The sequence below is a fragment of the Stenella coeruleoalba genome (genome assembly GCF_951394435.1).
Source record: "Stenella coeruleoalba genome assembly, chromosome: 10".
Taxonomy (NCBI): domain Eukaryota; kingdom Metazoa; phylum Chordata; class Mammalia; order Artiodactyla; family Delphinidae; genus Stenella; species Stenella coeruleoalba.
In genome coordinates this window covers 57,923,705-57,944,825 of record NC_137156.1, presented here as the reverse complement: position 1 = coordinate 57,944,825, position 21,121 = coordinate 57,923,705, and the positions used below count along the sequence as shown (strand labels likewise).

At 40.9% G+C, this 21,121-nt stretch overlaps 1 protein-coding gene across 3 annotated transcripts in view; it reads right to left on the bottom strand.

Annotated features, from left to right (window-relative positions):
* Positions 1 to 13,325: 13,325 nt before the first annotated feature.
* ZNF445 (zinc finger protein 445) overlaps positions 13,326 to 21,121 on the bottom strand; it is a 38,969-nt gene continuing 31,173 nt past the window's right edge. For all 3 annotated transcript variants that reach the window (XM_079935215.1, XM_079935213.1, XM_079935214.1), the window contains exon 7: positions 13,326 to 20,415. In XM_079935215.1, coding sequence (XP_079791341.1) covers positions 18,233 to 20,415 — 2,183 coding nt within the window. In that variant the 3' untranslated portion in view covers positions 13,326 to 18,232. The remainder of the gene's footprint in view (positions 20,416 to 21,121) is intronic.

Genomic DNA, 21,121 nt, shown 5'->3' with positions numbered 1-21,121 from the left:
CTTTCCCACCAGAAAAACAAGATCCAGCCTCATCTACCAGAACACAGGCACTAGTCCCCTCCCCCAGGAAGCCTACACAACCAACTGAACCAACATTAGCCACTGGGGACAGACACCAAAAGCAATAGAAACTACGAACCTGCAGCCTGCAAAAAGGAGACCCCAAACACAGTAAGATAAGCAACATGAGAAGACAGAAAAACACACAGCAGATGAAGGACCAAGATAAAAACCCACCAGACCTAACAAATGAAGAGGAAATAGGCAGTCTACCTGAAAAAGAATTCAGAATAATGATAGTAAAGATGATCCAAAATCTTGGAAATAGAATGGACAAAATGCAAGAAACATTTAACAAGGACCTAGAAGAACTAAAGATGAAACAAACAACAATGAACAACACAATAAATGAAATTAAAAATACTCTAGATGGGATCGATAGCAGAATAACTGAGGCAGAAGAACGGATAAGTGACCTGAAAGATAAAATAGTGGAAATAACTACTACAGAGCAGAATAAAGAAAAAGAATGAAAAGAACTGAGGACAGTCGCAGAGACCACTGGGACAACAATAAATGCACCAACATTCGAATTATAGGGGTTCCAGAAGAAGAAGAGAAAAAGAAAGGGACTGAGAAAATATTTTAAGAGATTATAGTTGAAAACTTCCCTAATATAGGAAAGGAAATAGTTAATCAAGTCCAGGAAGCACAGAGAGTCCCATACAGGATAAATCCAAGGAGAAATATGCCAAGACACATATTAATCAAACTGTCAAATATTAAATACAAAGAAAACATATTAAAAGCAAGCAAGGGAAAAATAACACACAGGGGAATCCCTATAAGGTTAACAGCTGATCTTTCAGCAGAAACTCTGCAAGCCAGAAGGGACTGGCAGGACATATTTAAAGTGATGAAGGAGAAAAACCTGCAACCAAGATTACTCTACCCAGCAAGGATCTCATTCAGATTTGATGGAGAAATTAAAACCTTTACAGACAAGCAAAAGCTGAGAAAGTTCAGCACCACCATACCAGCTTTACAGCAACTGCTGAAGGAACTTCTCTAGGCAAGAAACACAAGAGAAAGAAAAGACCTACAATAACGAACCCAAAACAATTAAGAAAATGGGAATAGGAACATACATATTGATAATTACCTTAAATGTAAATGGACTAAATGCTCTCACCAAAAGACACAGATTGGCTGAATGGATACAAAAACAAGACCCATATACTTGCTGTCTACAAGAGACACACTTCAGACCTAGAGACACATACAGACTGAAAGTAAAGGGATGGAAAAAGATATTTCATGCAAATGGAAACCAAAAGAAAGCTGGAGTAGCAATTCTCATGTCAGACAAAATAGACTTTAAAATAAAGACTATTAGAAGAGACAAAGAAGGACACTACATTATGACCAAGGGATCCATCCAAGAAGAAGATATAACAATTGTAAATATTTATGCACCCAACATAGGAGCACCTCAATACATAAGGCAAGTACTAACAGCTATAAAAGGGGAAATTGACAGTAACACAACCATAGTAGGGGACTGTAACACCCCACTTTCACCAATGGACAGATCATCCAAAATGAAAATAAATAAGGAAACACAATCTTTAAATGATACATGAAACAAGATGGACTTAATTGTTATTTATAGGACATTCCATCCAAAAACAACAGAATACACATTTTTCTCAAGTGCTCATGGAATATTCTCCAGGATAGATCATATCTTGGGTCACAAGTCAACCCTTGGTAAATTTAAGAAAACTGAAATTGTTTCAAGTATCTTTTCCGACCACAACACTATGAGACTAGATATCAATTACAGGAAAAGATCTGTAAAAAATACAAACACATCAGGCTTCCCTGGTGGCGCAGTGGTTGAGAGTATGCCTGCTGATGCAGGGGACACGGGTTCATGCCCCAGTCTGGGAAGATCCCACATGCCACAGAGCGGCTAGGTCCGTGAGCCATGGCCACTGAGCCTGCGCGTCCAGAGCCTGTGCTCTGCAACAGGAGAGGCCACAACAGTGAGAGGCCCGCATATCACAAATAAAACAAACAAACAAACAAACAAAAAAACACATGGAGGCTAAAAAATACACTACTTAATAACGAAGTGATCACTGAAGAAATCAAAGAGGAAATCAAAAAATACCTAGAAACAAATGACAATGGAGACACGACGACCCAAAATCTATGGGATGCAGCAAAAGCAGTTCTAAGAGGGAAGTTTATAGCAATACAATCCTACCTTAAGAAACAGGAAACATCTCGAATAAACAACCTAACCTTGCACATAAAGCAATTAGAGAAATAAGAACAAAAACACCCCCAAAGTTAGCAGAAGGAAAGAAATTATAAAAATTAGATCAGAAATAAATGAAAAAGAAATGAAGGAAATGATAGCAAAGATCAATAAAACTAAAAGCTGGTTCTTTGAGAAGATAAACAAAATTGATAAACCATTAGCCAGACTCATCAAGAAAAAAAGGGAGACGACTCAAATCAATAGAATTAGAAATGAAAAAAGAGAAGTAACAACTGACACTGCAGAAATACAAAAGATCATGAGAGATTACTACAGGCAACTCTATGCCAATAAAATGGACAACCTGGAAGAAATGGACAAATTCTTAGAAATGTACAACCTGCCAAGACTGAATCAGGAAGAAATAGAAAATATGAACAGACCAATCACAAGCACTGAAATTGAAACTGTGATTTAAAAGCATCCAACAAACAAAAGCCCAGGACCAGATGGCTTCGCAGGAGAATTCTATCAAACATTTAGAGAAGAGCTAACACCTATCCCTCTCAAACTCTTCCAAAATAGAGCAGAGGGAGGAACACTCCCAAACTCATTCCACAAGGCCACCATCACCCTGATACCAAAACCAGACAAGGATGTCACAAAGAAAGAAAACTACAGGCCAATATCACTGATGAACATAGATGCAAAAATCCACAACAAAATACTAGCAAACAGAATCCAACAGCACATTAAACGGATCACACACCATGATCAAGTGTGGTTTATTCCAGGAATGCAAGGATTCTTCAGTATACGCAAAACAATTAATGTGATACACCATATTAACAAATTGAAGGAGAAAAACCATATGATCATCTCAATTGATGGAGAGAAAGCTTTCAACAAAATTCATCACCCATTTATGATAAAAACCCTGCAGAAAGTAGGCATAGGGGGAACTTTCCTCAACATAATAAAGGCCATATATGACAAACCCACAGCCAACATCGTCCTCAATGGTGGAAAACTGAAAGCATTTCCACTAAGATCAGGAACAAGACAAGGTTGCCCACTCTCACCACTCTTATTCAACATAGTTTTGGAAGTTTTAGCCACAGCAATCAGAGAAGAAAAGGAAATAAAAGGAATCCAAATCGGAAAAGAAGAAGTAAAGCTGTCACTGTTTGCAGATGACATGATACTATACATAGAGAATCCTAAAGATACTACCAGAAAACTACTAGAGCTAATCAATGAATTTGGTAAAGTAGCAGGATACAAAATTAATGCACAGAAATCTCTGGCATTCCTATACACTAATGATGAAAAATCTGAAAGTGAAATCAAGAAAACACTCCCATTTACCACTGCAACAAAAAGAATAAAATATCTAGGAATAAACCTACCTAAGGAGACAAAACACCTGTAGGCAGAAAATTATAAGACACTAATGAAAGAAATTAAAGATGATACAAATAGGTGGAGAGATATACCATGTTCTTGGATCGGAAGAATCAACATTGTGAAAATGACTCTACTACCCAAAGCAATCTACAGATTCAGTGCAATCCCTATCAAACTACCACTGGTATTTTTCACAGAAGTAGAACAAAAAAATTCACAATTTGTATGGAAACACAAAAGACCCCGAATAACCAAAGCAATCTTGAGAATGAAAAACGGAGCTGGAGGAATCAGGCTCCCTGACTTCAGACTATACTACAAACCTACAGTAATCAAGACAGTATGGTACTGGCACAAAAACAGAAAGATAGATCAATGGAACAGGATAGAAAGCCCAGAGATAAACCCACGCACATATGGTCACCTTATCTTTGATAAAGGAGGCAGGAATGTACAGTGGAGAAAGGACAGCCTCTTCAATAAGTGGTGCTGGGAAAACTGGACAGGTACATGTAAAAGTATGAGATTAGATCACTCCCTAACACCATACACAAAAATAAGCTCAAAATGGATTAAAGACCTAAATGTAAGACCAGACACTGTCAAACTCTTAGAGGAAAAGATAGGCAGAACACTCTATGACATAAATCACAGCAAGATCTTTTCTGACCCACCTCCTAGAGAAATGGAAATAAAAACAAAAACAAATGGGACCTAATGAAATTTCAAAGCTTTTGCACAGCAAAGGAAACCACAAACAAGACCAAAAGACAACCCTCAGAATGGGAGAAAATATTTGCAAATGAAGCAACTGACAAAGCATTAATCTCCAAAATTTATAAGCAGCTCATGCAGCTCAATAACAAAAAAACAAACAACCCAATCCAAAAATGGGAAGAAGACCTAAATAGACATTTCTCCAAAGGAGATATACAGACTGCCAACAAACACATGAAAGAATGCTGAACTTCATTAATCATTAGAGAAATGCAAATCAAAACTACAATGAGATATCATCTCACACCAGTCAGAATGGCCATCATCAAAAAATCTAGAAACAATAAATGTTGGAGAGGGTGTGGAGAAAAGGGAACCCTCTTGCACTGTTGGTGGGAATGTAAATTGATACAGCCACTGTGGAGAACAGTATGGAGGTTCCTTAAAAAACTACAAATAGAACTACCATATGACCCAGCAATCCCACTACTGGGCATATACCCTGAGAAAACCATAATTCAAAAAGAGTCATGTACCAAAATGTTCATTGCAGCTCTATTTACAATAGCCCACAGATGGAAACAACCTAAGTGTCCATCGTTGGATGAATGGATAAAGAAGATGTGGCACATATATACAATGGAATATTACTCTGCCATAAAAAGAAATGAAATTGAGCTATTTGTAATGAGGTGGATAGACCTAGAGTCTGTCATACAGAGTGAAGTAAGTCAGAAAGAGAAAGACAAATACCGTATGCTAACACATATATATGGAATTTAAGAAAAATAAATGTCATGAAGAACCTAGGGGTAAGACAGGAATAAAGACAAAAACCTACTAGAGAATGGACTTGAGGATATGGAGAGGCAGAAGGGTAAGCTGTGACAGAGCGAGAGAGAGGCATGGACATATATACACTACCAAACGTAAGGTAGATAGCTAGTGGGAAGCAGCCACATAGCACAGGGAGATCAGCTCGGTGCTTTGTGACCGCCTGGAGGGGTGGGATAGGGAGGGTGGGAGGGAGGGAGACGTAAGAGGGAAGAGATATGGGAACATACGTATATGTATAAGTGATTCACTTTGTTATAAAGCAGAAACTAACACACCATTGTAAAGCAATTATACTCCAATAAAGATGTAAAAAAAAAAAAAATGGCAGAAAAAAAAAATGGCAGTCATAAGTCTTCATAATTACCCTAAATGTAAGTGAATTAAATTCACCAATCAAAAGACAGAGTGGCTAGATGGATTAAAAAACAAGATGCGATTATATGGTGCCTCCCAAAACTCAGATCTAAAGACAAGGTAGGGACTTCCCTGCTGGTCCAGTGGCTAAGGCTCCACGTTCCCAGTGCAGAGGGCCTAGATTTGATCCCTGGTCAGGGAACTAGATCCCACATGCCGTAACTAAGTTCACATGCTGCAACTAAGTGTTCGCATGCTACAACTAAGAGGTCGCATGTCACAACTAAAATATTCCGCCTGCTGCAACTAAGACCCGGCACAGCCAAATAAATAAATATAATAAATAAAGACAAATGTAAGCTCAATGTGAAGGGATGGAAGATGATACTCTGAGCAAACGGCAGCCAAAAGGAAGAGTTCAGACATACTCATATCAGACAAAACAGACTTCAAGCCACAAAAGATTAACAAGAGACAAAGACAATATATAATGACAAAAGGGATAATTCATCAAGAAGACATAACATTTATTAATATATAGGCACCTAACCTGGAAGCACCAAAAAATATGAAACAATTATTAACAGACCTAAAGGGAGAAATTGACATCAACACAATAAGTGTAAGAGACTTAAACACCCCACCTACATCAATGGATAGATCATCCAACTGGCCTTAAGTGAAACATTGCACCAGACTGACTTAGTAGACACACACATATATACACACACACACGTATATATATATACATGTACATGTATATATATAAATATATATATATATAAAACATTCCATCCAAAAGCTGCAGGATACAGTTTCTTCTCAAGTGCATGTGGAACATTCTCAAGGATAGACCATGTGTTAGAACACAAATCTCAATAAACTTAAGAAAATTAAAATCATATCAAGCATCTTTTCTGACCACAACAGTATGAAACTAGAAATCAACTACAAGAAGAAAGCTGGAAAAATCAAAATATGTGGAGACTAAATAACATGCCACTGAACACCTGTTGGGTCAACAAAGAAATCAAAGGATAAATCAAAAAATGCCAAGACAGGGACTTCCCTGGTGGTGCAGTGGTTAAGAATCTGCCTGCCAATGCAGGGTACATGGGTTCGAGCCCTGGTCCAGGAAGGTCCCACATGCCACAAAGCAATGAAGCCCGTGCACCACAAGTACTGAGCCTGTGCTCTAGAGCCCACGAGCCACAACTACTGAGCCTGAGTGCCACAACTACTGAAGCCCGCATGCCTAGAGACGGTGCTGTGCAACAAGAGAAGCCACTACAATGAGAAGCCTGTGCACCACAACGAAGACTAGCCCCCACTTGCTGAAACTAGAGAAAGCCCACATGCAGCAATGAAGACCTGACATAGCCAAAAATAAATAAATAAATTTATGTTTTTAAAAAATGGCAAGACAAATAAAAATAGAAATATGACATACCAAAATCTATGGGATGCAGCAAAAGCAGCACTAACAGGGAAGTTTATAGCAATACAGGCCTACCTCAAGAAACGAGAAAAATCTCAATCTAACCTTACACCTAAAGGAACTAGAAAAAGAAGAATAAATGAAGCCCAAAGTCAGTAGAAGGAAGGAAATGATAAAAATCAGGGTGGAAATAAATGAAATAGAGTTAAAAAGAGAATGAAAAGATCAATGACACTAAGAGCTGGTTCTTTGAAAAGATAAACAAAATTAACATTTAACTAGACTCACAAAAAAGAAAAGGTTCAATAAGTCAGAAACAAAGGAGGAGAAGTACAACAGATACCACAGAAATACAAGGGATTATGAGACTAGTTTGAACAGCTATACACCAACAAATTGGACAACCTAGAAGAAATGGATAAATTCTTAAATATTATAACTTTCTAAGACTGAATCATGAAAAAATAGAAAATCTGAATAGACTGATCACTAGCAAGGAGATTTTAAACAGTAATCAAAAAGCTCCCAAAAAACAAAAGTCCAGGACCAGATGCCTTCACTCGTGAATTCTACCAAACATTTTTTAAAAAGGACTCAAAAAAAAGTATCCAGTGGGGGTGGGGAGGAGGAATTTTTCTCCTGGATTGAATTATAATTGCACTTATTATAATCAATCAAAACAAAAAATATTGTAAATTTATATAAATAATTGTTAAACAGAAAGAAATTTTATTGGAATTAAAGCTCTTAATGAGAAAAAAAATAAGAAAGGACTTAATACCTATCCTTCCCCAACTCTCTGAAAAAATTGAAGAGAAGGGAACACTTCCTAACTCACTTTATGAGTCCAACAGTACCCTGATACCAGAACCAGCTAAGGACAACACACATGAAAAAACATTACAGGGCAAAATCTCTGATGAATACAGATGGAAAAAATCCTCAGCAAAATATTAGCAAACCAAATACAACAATACATTAAAAAGATCATACACCATGATCAAGAGGGATTTTATTCCAGAGGTGCAAGATGGTTCAACATCTGCAAATTGATCACCATGATATATCACATTAATAAAATGAAGGATAAAAATCATATGATCAACTCAATAGACACAGAAAAAGCATTTAACAAGATTCAACATCCATTTATGATAAAAAAAATTCTCAATAAAATGTGTACAGAAGGAAAATACCTCAACATAATAAAGGCCATATATGATGAACCCACAGCTAACATCATACTCAATGGTGAAAAACTGAAAGTTATCCCGCTAAGATCAGGAACAAGACAAGGGCCCACTCTCACCACTCTTATTCAACATTGGCATTGGAAGTCCTAGCCAGAGCAATTAGGCAAGAAAAAGAAATAAAAGGCACCCAAATTGGAAAGGAAGAAGTAAACTTTTGGGCGTTCCCTGGCAGTCCAGTGGTTAGGACTCGGCACTTTCACTGCCATGGCCCCAGGTTCAATCCCTAGTCAGGGAGCTAAGATCCCACAAGCCATGCAGTGTGGCAAAAAAAAGAAATAAACTTTTATTATTTGTGGATGACATGATTTTTTAATTTTATTTATTTATTTATTTATTTATTTATTTATGGCTGAGTTGGGTCTTTGTTGCTGGGTGCGGGCTTTCTCTAGTTGCAGTGAGCAGGGGCTACTCTTCGATTTGGTGTGCGGGTTTCTCATTGCAGTGGCTTCTCTTGTTGCAGAGCACGGGCTCTAGGCGCACGGGCTTCAGTAGTTGTGGATCACGGGCTCTAGAGCACAGGCTCAGTAGTTGTGGTGCACGGGCTTAGTTGCTCCGCAGCATGTGGGATCTTCCCGGGCCAGGGCTCAAACCCGTGTCCCCTGCATTGGCAGGCGGATTCTTTTTTTTTTTTTTTTTTTTTGGCCATATGCGGGCCTCTCACTGTTGTGGCCTCTCCCATGGCGGAGCACAGGCTCCGGATGCACAGGCTCAGTGGCCATGGCTCACAGGCCCAGCCGCTCCGCAGCATGTGGGATCTTCCCGGACTGGGGCACGAACCCATGTCCCCTACATCGGCAGGCGGACTCTCAACCACTGCGCCACCAGGGAAGCCCTGGCAGGCAGATTCTTAACCGCTGCACCACCAGGGAAGCCTAACATGATTTTATATATAGAAAATCCTAAAGACTCCACACAAAAAAACTATTAAAAATAATAAATAAATATAGTAAAGTTGCAGGGTACAAAATCAACATACAAAAATCTGTTGCATTTCTTTACACTAACAGTGAACTAGCAGAAAGAGACATTAAGAAAACAATCCCATTTACAACCACAACAAAAAGAATAAAACACCTAAGAATAAATTTAACCAAGGAGTAAAAAGACCTATACACTGAAAACTATAAGATACTGTTGAAAGAAATTGAAGAAGACACAAAGAAATGGAAAGATATTCCATGCTCATGGATTGGAAGAATTAACATTGTTAAAATGTTCATATTACCTAAAGCAGTCTACAGATTCAATTCAATCCCTATCAAAATCCCAATGATGTTTTTCACAGAAATAGAACAAAAAATCCTAAAATTTGTATGAAACCACAAAATATCCTAGCTAGCCAAAGCAATCCTGAGCCAAAAGAACAAAGATGGAGGTTTCACACTCCCTGATGTCAAATTATACTACAAAGCTAGTAGTCAAAACAGCATGGTATTGGCAGAAAAACAGACACACAGATCAATGGAACAGAATTGAGAGCCCAGAAATAAACCCACACATATATGGACAACCAATTTATGACAAAGGAGCCAAGAACATATAATGGAAAAGGGAAAGTCTTTTCAATAAATGGTATTGGGAAAACTGGACAGCCACATGCAAAATAATGAGACCAGACTATACTATCTTACGCTATACACAAAAATTAACTCAAAAAGGATTACATATTTGAATGTAAGACCTGAAACCACAAAACCATAGGCAGCATGCTCTTTGACATTGGCCTTAGTATCTTTTCGGATGTCTTCTCAGGAAAGGGAAAAAAAAAAAGCAAAAATAAACAAATAGGACTACATCAAACTAAAAAGCTTCTGCACAGTAAACAAAAAGACAACCTACCGAATAGGAGAAGATATGTGCAAATCATATACCCAGTAAGGGGTTAATATCCAAAATATCAATATGTAAGGAAATCATACAACTCAACAATAACCCCCCCCCCAAAAAAAAGAAAAGAAAACCCTATTGAAAAATGGGTAGGGGAACTCCCTGGTGGTCTAGTAGTTAGGATTCGGTGCTTTCACTGCCATGGCCCGGGTTCATCCCTGGTCAGGGAACTGAGATCCCATAAGCTGCACAGGGTAGCCAAAAGAAAAAAGAAAAATGGGCAGAGGATCTGAATAGACATTTTTCCAAAGACATACAGATGGCCAACAGGCACATGAAAAGATGTTCAATATCACTATCAGGGAAATGCAAATCAAACACAATGAGCTATCACCTCATGCCCATTAGAATGGCAATTATAAAAAAGAAAAGAAAAAGCAAGTGTTGGAGAGAATGTGGAGAAGGAACCCTCATACACTGTTGATGGGAAAGTTAAGTTGGTGTAGCTACTATGGAAAACAATACGGAGATTCCTCAGTACATTAATAGAACTACCATATGACCCAGCTATTCTGAGTATTTATCCAAAGAATATGAAAACATGAATATGAAAAGATATATGCACCCTATGTTCATTGCAGCAGTATTTACAATATGAAAACAACCTACGTGCCCATCAACAGAAGAATAAAGATGTATATATATACAATGGAATACTACTCAGCCATAAAAAGATGAAATCTTGCCATTTGCAACACGATGAATGGACCTTAAGGGTATTATACGAAGGGAAATAAGTCAGATGGAGAAAAATAAACTACTGTACGACTTCACTCATATGTGGAATATAAAAAAACAAAAATAAAACCAAACCAAACAAAAATAAACACATAGACACAAAGAACAGGTTGGAGGTTATCAGAGGGTAAGGGGGCTGGGGAGAAGGGCAAAAAGGGTAAAGGGGGTCAACTGTATGGTGATGGATAGAAACTAGACTTTTGGTGGTGAGCACAATGCAGTATGTACAGAATTATAGTGTTGTACACATGAACCTTATATAGTGTTATAAACCAATGTTGCCTCAATTTAAAAAAAAAAGATTCCCAGGAATTCCCTGGTGGTCCAGTGGTTAGGACTCTGCACTTTCATTGCCGAGGGCCCAGGTTCGATCCCTGGTCAGGGAACTAAGATCCCACAAGCCACATGTGGCCAAAAAAAAAAATGATTCCCATGAATGAATGATTGCCAGCTCCAACTAATGTGACCAATGGTAAGTTAAAAGTCATCCTACAGTTGAAGCTTCATAGCGTGTGAATGACACATTTGAGGACAGGAAAACACCACTTGTTATTGGACATTGGATTACTCTAGTACTAGTGGCCAAGGCTTACCAATTGGAACCTTCTTCAATCCACCTCATACAATTAAAATCATAGTAGTAAGACTTTCTACTTACCTAACATAGCTCCTTCTGATGACATTGTAGCCACCATGCTTGCTCTTAGGACTCCAACCAGACTTTCTTCTTATGTATAACTGCTACTTGTTTCTCTTTTTTAACATATAAAAGTTTCTGCTTATGTTCACATTAGACTGCACCTTGGTAGAATGAGCTTCTCAGTTGTGGATCTGATGATAGAACCTTAAATGTACATAATTATTTTAATTGTAAATGGCCCAAAAAGAAGCAAAACTTGTGGATTTTCCCAACAACTTTATATTTCTATATGAATAAGATTCATGTGTACAACTAGTATGTGGAAATGTTTGCACTAGTCTAAAAGTATACTTCTCTTGGGTTGCTGACTTCAATATTTAGTATTGGTTTATGTACATAATGACTCCTTGGACTCTTTCTCACCAAGGGAGAATCTTCCACAGCCATTTTAAGTAAACCACAATGATGTATCTGAGGGCAGGCAGTCTGTTTTCTACTCTCATTCAAACCTAAAGTTGCAGAGGGAAAACATCCATACTTAGACAATTTTTTTTCTACCTCTACCCAGTATATTTATCAGATTCTTTGATTCACACGAATAGTAACCCATCTGTTGAAACCACATTAATAGCCTATGAATCTTAACCAGTAGAACTAGATGCATACATTCTCCTTGCCTTACCTAACTTATACAGATTTAATTGTGAAAGGCACGAACTGATGTGCTCCCAGGTCATTTGGGCAACAAAGACAGCTCAACCATGGATTTAAATGGAGGCATCCTTGTCTTTTTAATTGGAAGATTCTTTTCAAATTCAGGGCTATAGGACTTCGCTGTCTGGTTTCCTCTGTGCTCTGCTGGGGGTTTATCCAAGTCACTGCTCCATTTGAGGTAAATTGGGATTCTGCTGTTTTGTTAAAGTCACAAATTTGCTTTATTAAATTTATTAATTTATTGAAATTTGTTGTAAAATAATGTTTATAAAGTGGAATACCTTTAACTGTGTTCTTAATTTTGAGAGACTCTTCTTGCGGCTTTGAGTTCATTACAGCAAGAGGAGTAAGGTCACAGTGAACAGCTAGTTATTACAAGGTCAGTGGGTAAAATCAACTGCTTATGACATAATTTATACCTTTAAGTCACCAGTCACCACATGATTTCCTCAACAAATATTATTGGTCTCAAATTTTTAAGTCAAATATCCTAGGAATTTTAAAAATACAATAATTCAGGAAGGCTGCACCATTTATTTAGCTTATTGTCTCTCTGCTTCAAAGTGGCCCTCCTATAGATGTTTTGTGATGACGGGGTTGAATTCTGCGATCCACATCTCTGCTTTGCTCGCTGGTTCCATTAGGTTCTGCAATCAAGGAATGCAAGAGGAAAGCTGCAGTGTTGGAGTGTAATGATTAATTTTGTGTGTCAACTTGTCTGAGCCACTGACATTTGGTCAGATGTTACTCTGGGTATTCCTGTGAGGGTGCTTTTTGGATGAGATTAACATTTAAACTGGTGGACTGTGAATGAAACAGATTACTCTCCATAATGAGGGCAGGCCTCTTCTAATCAGCCAGAATAGAACAGAAAGACTGGCCAACCCAGGCAAGAAAGAATTCTCCAGCAGACTTGGCTTCTGACTTCACCTGCAACATCAGCTCTTAAAGGTTCTACAGCAAAAAGCCTTTGGGTGGAACTGGAACATGGGCTCTCCTGGGTCTCCAACCTGCTGGCCCACTGCAGATTTTGGACTTGCCAGCCTCTATAATCATGAGCCAATTCCTTGTTCTCTCTTTCTCTCTTCCTATATATTTTTTCTATTGATTGATTCTCTGGAGAATCCTAATACAAGGAGGAAGAGGGGGCTTGTTCCTTCCTGGGTTTTGTGGGCATTGCTTCCTGTTCCCAATGCTTCTTCACCCCAGCAGTGGCAATTCCTTCTGGTAGCAGCAGAGTCCAGCTTACAGGTTTTGCCTACATGGGGCCCTTCCCCCGAGCTCAGACACTAGCACCAGCCCAGCAGTGCTCTCCTGCTCATAGGTCTGAGCTCAGTTCCACAGGGGCTCTCTTCCAATGTCTAACGTTTTAACGATTCTAACCGTTTCTCCTTGTTTCTGCTTTGTATCTTGCCCTGTGGAGGCGGGATCACTATGATACCACCACCCCAAACTGGTTCAGATGTTGAAACTATAATGACCACACACACATCAAGAGGTTATGAAAAAGTTTATTATTCATATAATGAGGCTCTGTGGAGACATCAGGACAGGTACCAAAGCCAGGTTGTTTGCCTTGATAAAGGAGGGGTGAGTGGCTCTGGTTTTTATTGTGGTTAGGGGTGAGGATTCCAGTGCAACAAAAAAGGCCAGGATTTGCATAAACTTCCCCTTCAGAGCTGAGAGGGTGTGCTTGGGATTTCTTATCAGCTTGCCCAGATGCGAGGCAAAATGGGGACAGGGGTTGAAATCTGTCAGTGGTCAAACATCCAAAATGAGGCCAGATTCTATCACAGCTCCTCCAGTCCTGGGTGGTAGCTCCTTCTCACAGTTACTTCCTCCATGATACCCTAGCCTTCTCTTTTTGCCTTTACAGTTACTTAGACAGATCTAGTGAACAATTCTTTACAAGTTTTTTGTTAAATTAACTAATATGGTTTCTGGCTCCTGACTAGAACCTGCTGACACAAAACCTCTTTGCTCTTCTTAGCTGGGTTAGCATTAACATAAAAGGTGGGGTAGTTGGTATGTAAACCTATTTACTCACCAACCTAAAAAAGTGGAATGGATGACTCGGCATCTTCCATTCACAGGCTCCCACTTCTTCATTAAACTTATAAGGCTACAGCTTCTGGCATCACTTGTTATTTTTAGGCAAGGAGGAATGAAAGGAAATGGAGCTTATAATTTCCTATAAACTGTAGGCCTCGGGGATCATCTGTCAATACATGGAGAACATTCCCATTCTTTTTAACTGCTGCCCAGTTCTCTATCATGGATGTATCAGACCTGTTCAACCACTCCTTTACTAAGAGCCATCTGTGTTGCTCCCGATTTTTGCAGGTGAGAACCTGAAGCCTTGAGAGATGGAGTGGCTCGCTCTAAGAAACATCACATAAATGGCAGAGCCAGGATTTCTATAAAATCATAAAATGGCAGAGCCCATGCTCAAAAATATTTTTATTTTGAGATGTTTTAAACAAACAGTTAAAAAAGAACCCACCACTTATCCCATTAAATCAACATGCTGACCCATCTACATCAACTTCTTAAAAGAAATAAAACACAACTGAAGCCTCCACGTACCCTCCGTGATTCCATCAGCAACTCCTGCTCTGGGAAAGCAGAGCATGGCTTTCACACCTCATTCTAACACATGATTTTACACTCTTCATATAATTTGAATCCATAGGAAATATATTATTGTATAAAAGAGTAACACTGTTTACTATATGCCAACAAGGTTTACATGCCAGCCACTATTCTAAACACTTTACATGCATTAATTCATTAACTGTCCCCCTCCCCCCATCACCCTGTGAGGTTGGCACTACTATCTCATTTTACAGAAAAAGTGAAACACAAGTAAGTTTAAATAATGCGCCCACAGATACACAGTATGTTTAACTTTACATAAATGGTATTCGTAGCTTCTGCAACTTTCTCAGCATCATTTTTGATTCATCTGTGTTGACAGATGTAACTCGAGCTCTTTCACGTTCACTTCCCAAAGTACCAAACAACCCATGTATTTACCCGTTCTTCTGTTGATGGAAATTTAGGCTTCTCCCAGTCTCACTATCTACACAGTGCTGCAATGAACAGTCATATGCACATTTCCTTCTTCACATGGAGTTATTCTAGGGTTTATCCAAGACTAGAATTCTAAGTGGTAGAGTACACACAATTTTACAAGATGTTGCAAATTGCTTGGCACACCCATGGCAGTGAGTTCCCATGTGCCATACACTTACCCACACAATGGCTTTTAAAAATTTGCCAACTTTATGAGTGTAAGATGGTCCATATCAATCTACATTTCCTGCGCTTTCTTCTCTGCACATGCCTCTGTCTGGGCTGACAGTCTCTGTCAGCAAGGGTGAGACCAACCATACTGAACACCTGCCTGAAAGACCTCCTGATACCCACTCCTCTCCATGGAGTCCCAGCCCATCTGGCTCCCGCCGGCCCTAACTTCAGTTCTTCCTAGGAAGAGGAGAGAAGGCGGGGCAGGGCTGGAATAAGGGGTATGTTCTCCAGGCCAGGATGGGGTGTGAGGGGAGCACTGATAGCTGGGGCAGTCAGAAACTGTCGGAGCGTCCTATGACTCGGAACCACCCATGGTTGGGCTCCCAAGTAGCAGGCGTGCTTGTGGGCGGTCTCTAGTCAACATTTCACTCACAGACCCCTTCAAAAACTTCCAATCCTGACTTAGCTGAAATAATAAATCCAGTTCTATATTCCTTAAAAGAGTCAACTTTGTGCAAAATCTACTCTGCCCAGCCAAAGGATAAATAAGCACCCAAACCTGGCTTCCAAAGTACTTGGTCCGGCTGCAGTAGTGGGAATAACTTTTGGAAACCCAGACAACACCTAACAGAGCAACATACAGGCATTAGGAGAGGTGGGACCTGGGGAGAGGGCTTAGAGACACACAGGTCAGGGAAGGCTGGAACTTAAAAGAGTAAGGATCTGGGCCAGCTTGGACAGGAGTGTGGCACTCCGCGTGAAGGTGAAGGGAGACAGCACAAGGCAGGTCCGCCCAGGGGCATTCAGGCAAGGGCAATGAAGTTAAACCCAACACTGATTACACCAAAATGTTTAGTAGTTAGCTCCAAGTAGTCAGACTTTTCCTTTCAGCTGATCTGTATTTACTAATATTTCTATAATAATCACATACTACTTATATAATTAAAATTATTTTAAAACTCAGGTTACTGAACAGACTGCATCAGCACTATCCCCAAATATTCAAGGCTTACCTCAATACAGAGAGATTTTTGTTGATTTTTACTACATTTACATTTTTTAAAATTTGATTTGAATGTTTAAAAATAAATATATATCAATTTATAAAAATGGCAGTAGAAACACCCCTATTGGGGCAGGAACTCTATGAGGTACCAGGTGGCACACAAGGAGTGGGAGGATGAAAAATTTGGACAGTAAAGGGGTATTTCTGTGCTTGTAGCATCAACTGACATGGGATCTGCAGCTCTGTGAAGGCTCTGGTCTAGAGATCAGACCCCTAACCCAGAATCTTAGTAAACCAAGCCTTCTTTTCACCAATCCCAATAGCCAGGTAGCAGAGCCAGCTACTCTAATTTCACACACAAGGAAATAGATGCTGATGCTCAGTGACTTACTCAAGATCATCCTGCCAAGAAAAGACAAACCAAGCCTGGAATGCAGATCTGATGACTCCAAGGCCCTTGCCATGACCCTGGGCCCTCAACACATGGGACTCTGAATCTGAATTACATTCTATAAGGGTTCAGATTCAGACCACAATAATCCTCAACTCAAAACTGTCCAAAAGCCCCCTACCTCCCTTTGAGGTAGCCAAGCCCCAGTGAGGACCCACGATGCTCATGCACCTTGGCCCTCCACCTTTCTGGCTTCCTCACTTCCAGCTGGCTCACTCCACTCTGGCTCAGGGGCCTACTTGCCATTCCCTAGGAGACCAGACAAGACCCTACCTCCTGTGAAGGGTCCTATGTAGCATCTAGGGACCTACAGGGCTTCCTCCATGATCTCCTTTGGGTCTTTATTCAAATCTCACCTTCTCAGTTGAGGCCCTCTCTGACCAGCCCGTTTAAAATCTCAACCTACCTCCCAATCCAGCACTCCCTCTCACTCTACTCTGATTCATTTTGTCCACAACACATATCATCATCCGAAATACTATATATATCTCATTTGTTTATCGTCTGTAAAGATCCAAGATGGCAGACTTTTTTGTTCCACTCACTGCTGGGTCTCTGGCACACACAACAGTGCCTGGCACATGAGAGATGCTCAGCACATTTCTGTTTAGCAGATGAACGGCTGCTGCCCATACAGGCCTGTGGGACGGAGATGGCGATGGGGCACTGGTCGAGCTTCATTCTCCAGGTGATCAAGCCCAGTACCCTGTTCTCCACTCGCAGCTGAGACAACTCTACGCCCATGGCAAATATCCAAAGTCAGCTGTGAAGACTGAAGCCGCAGCCAGAACTCCCCTGGAGGCATCAGAAGAGACTAGTTCTTACTGCTGCTGGTGCTTTTAAGGTCAAACAGACTAGGCACCATCACAAGCCAAACTCAAAAGGGAAACTTAGGATCCAACTGGCCCCTTCCCAGCAGCCACAGCCCACCATGCCACGGACATTTTGTTGAACCAAGAAGGGCAATGGTCTCTCCCTTTAGAGTTATAGAAGGAGATCTGGCTGGGGGAGCTCCAGGCCATTGTGCAAAGACCACTCCTAGGGGTCCAAGCCTCCTTCTGGAACACGTTGCTGCTCTTCCCCAGCACCTCATTTTCCAGCAGTAGGATGGGGGTGCCTGCCCTGCATTTTTGAATCCTCAGGATTCTCTGCCACTAGCTTCCAAAATAGAAAGGGCTGGGCCCTCTATGAAGGTCTGCCCCACACTGCCTACAATCAGGGGTTCTCTAGCAGGGTAGCCAGGACCCCCTCCCCACACTGTCAGACCCCAAGCTAATCTCTCGTATGGTTTTTCATATGCCGAGCCAAATTTGAAGACCACCTGAAGGTCTTCCCACACTCTTTGCATTTGAAGGGCCTCTCTCGAGTATGAAATCTCTTGTGGCTAATGAGTTGTGAGCTCTTGCTAAAAGTTTTCCCACACGTGGTACATTTGTGGCACTTTCCCCCAGTGGGTATATCCTGGAGCCCAGTGAGTCCGGAGTTCTGATCACAAGTTTTCTCACAATCTTCAAGAGGTTTCTTCTCCTCACTTGGTTTTAATTCCTGTAAACTCACCCCTGTATCCTGGCGAGAAGACAACCCAGCCACACTGCATTCAGACTGGGCCACTCTGGTGTGTTTTCTCTGATGAATACAGAGAGTATGTCTTCCAATGAAATCTTTCCCACACCACTGACATTTAAATGGTCTCTCTTTCGTGTGGTTTCTCTGATGATTAACAAGGCGATAATTTCTGTCGTAAGATTTCCCACACAGATTACATTTATAGCGTTTCTCTCCACTGTGTATTCCCTTATGATCTAAAAGACTTCTTTTACGTGTAAAGCTTTTCCCACATTCTTGGCACCAAAAAGGTTTTGCACCAGTGAGTATTTGTGACTGCAGATTTGGAGCATCTTCACTTTCATGGTACTCATACGGTTTCCCCAAAGAGTGAACCCTCTGATGTCGGGAGAGGTTAGAACTCCACCTGAAAGACTTCCCGCACTCCCTGCACTTATAAGGCTTCTCTCTGGTATGAACTCTCTGATGGATAAGGAGGAATGAGTGATTACGGAAGGCTTTGCCACACTGGCTGCATTTGTAGGGTTCCTCTGTGGTGTGACTGCTCTGAGGAACTTGGAATGCTCCGTCCTGACTAAACGATGGCACGTCCTCACTAAACGATGGCACGTCCTCAGGCTTTATTTCGACGGCATGCTGCCTCTTATGAACGATAAAGGCCGACTTATGAGGAAACTCTTCTGCACATTCACTGCATTGGTATGGTTTCTCGCCTGTGTGAATTCTCTGATGATCAATGAGAGCTTTCTTTTGATTAAAGGTCTTCCCACACTGCTGACACAAAAGAGCTTTCTCCACAGTGGGGGCACTCTGGGGCTGACTGTAGTTGGAGGTCTGCCTAAAGTCTTCTCTACATTTGTCTGGATCACAGACCTCCTCTTCCTGGTGCAGTCTCATGTGACGAGTGAAGTTTGACCTCCACCTAAATGTTTTCCTACATTTGATGCATTTATAGGGTTTCTCCTGGGTGTGAATCCTTTGATGTTCAAGAATATATGACTTACAGTGGAAGAATTTCCTACACTGGCTACAGTCAAAGAGTTTCTCCCCATTTTGGTCTCTCAAATGATGATCAAACCCTGAGCCACAAGAGAGAGCTTCCTCGTGCTGATAAGATTCAAGAAATTTCTGCTTAGCATGAATTTCCTGGTGCAGGCGGTAGGCAGACATGCGTCGGAAAGCTTTGTCACATAAACTGCATTTATAAGGTTTCAATCCAGTGTGAATTTTCTCATGTCGCACACGGTTTGAGCTCCACCTGAAGGCTTTCCCACAGGCCCTACATTTAAACGGCTTCTCTTGAGTGTGAAGTCGCTGATGACATGCAAGATGGGAGCTATGACTGAAGGTCTTCCCACAGTCACTGCACGTATACAATGTCCCCACCATGTGAAGATTCTGCCCGTGTTGGTGATGAGAACTAAGGCTGAAGTCCTTCCCGTGCGCATCCTTTGCCTTCCCTTTCAGTCCAGTGTGAATTCTCTGATGTAGGCTAAACCCCCCAATCACGCGTCTGAGCCCTTTCCCATATTCCTTGTAATCACAGTGGTATGAACTCCCTCTGAAGTGTTTGCCATAGCCATGTTTAAGGGACTGCTTTTTTCTGGGTCCTCTCAAACATGTAATATGTTTTAGATGAAGACTATTACTTCTTCCCGATTCTTCACAGTCTTTTCCTGTCCCGTAGCTGGAATTGGTCTCTTCTTTCTTAACTGTCACTTGTATGGGGTTTCCACATTGCTCCTTTAACCTGCTCTTCTGTGCAAAAGATTCTCTGAGCCCTGTTCCCTCAGAAACATTTGCTGCACCATGACATCCTGATGGTATAGCTTCTTCCAAAGGTTCATGTTTTAAGATGAACTTGTCTGTTTTCACATGGAGCTCATTTCCTGACACAAATAAAACAGAAGAGAATGTACTCTTGGGAGTTCCCTGGTGGCCTAGTGGTTAGGATTCTGGGCTTTCACTGCCGTGGCCTGGGTTCAATCCCTGTTCAGGGAACTGAGATCCCAGAAGCCACTAGGTGTGGCCAAAAAAAAAAAAAAGGGAAAGAGAATGTTCTCTTTTCCCATACTTGGAACTGCAGAAAGCACCAAGGAACCAAAAAATGTCATGAACTTAGGTGGTGAGGCTTTTGCCTGACTGCCAATACCTTTACAAAATAGTCAGGGATAAGGCAAAATATGGAAGAGTATTCCAGACGACAGGAAAGGGAGAGGAGAAGCAAGACGGGTACAGCAGCTAGCTGTACACATCCAGTGAAAAACAAAAAGGGTTGAGAAGCAGGTGTTAAACAGCAAGAGAGGGGAGAGGAATCATGACACAGAGCATGATAGGAAGGTTTCCAAGAGCTGAGAGGTGGGGCTCCTAGGAGGACTGGCTGCAAGGGCTAGAGGTCAAGCCTACCACGGGGGAAGGACCAAGCAAAGAGGAGCAGCAGGAGTGGGATGAGGGTTCCTAGGAGCGGGAAGGGGAGAGCAGCACAGGGCTGAGGAGGAGCATCAGTGAACTGACAAGGACAGTGAAGCCCTCAGTGGGCAAGAGCTGTTACTGAGAGTGCTGCTGGGGAAGGGGCAGGACCAGAAACCAATGTCT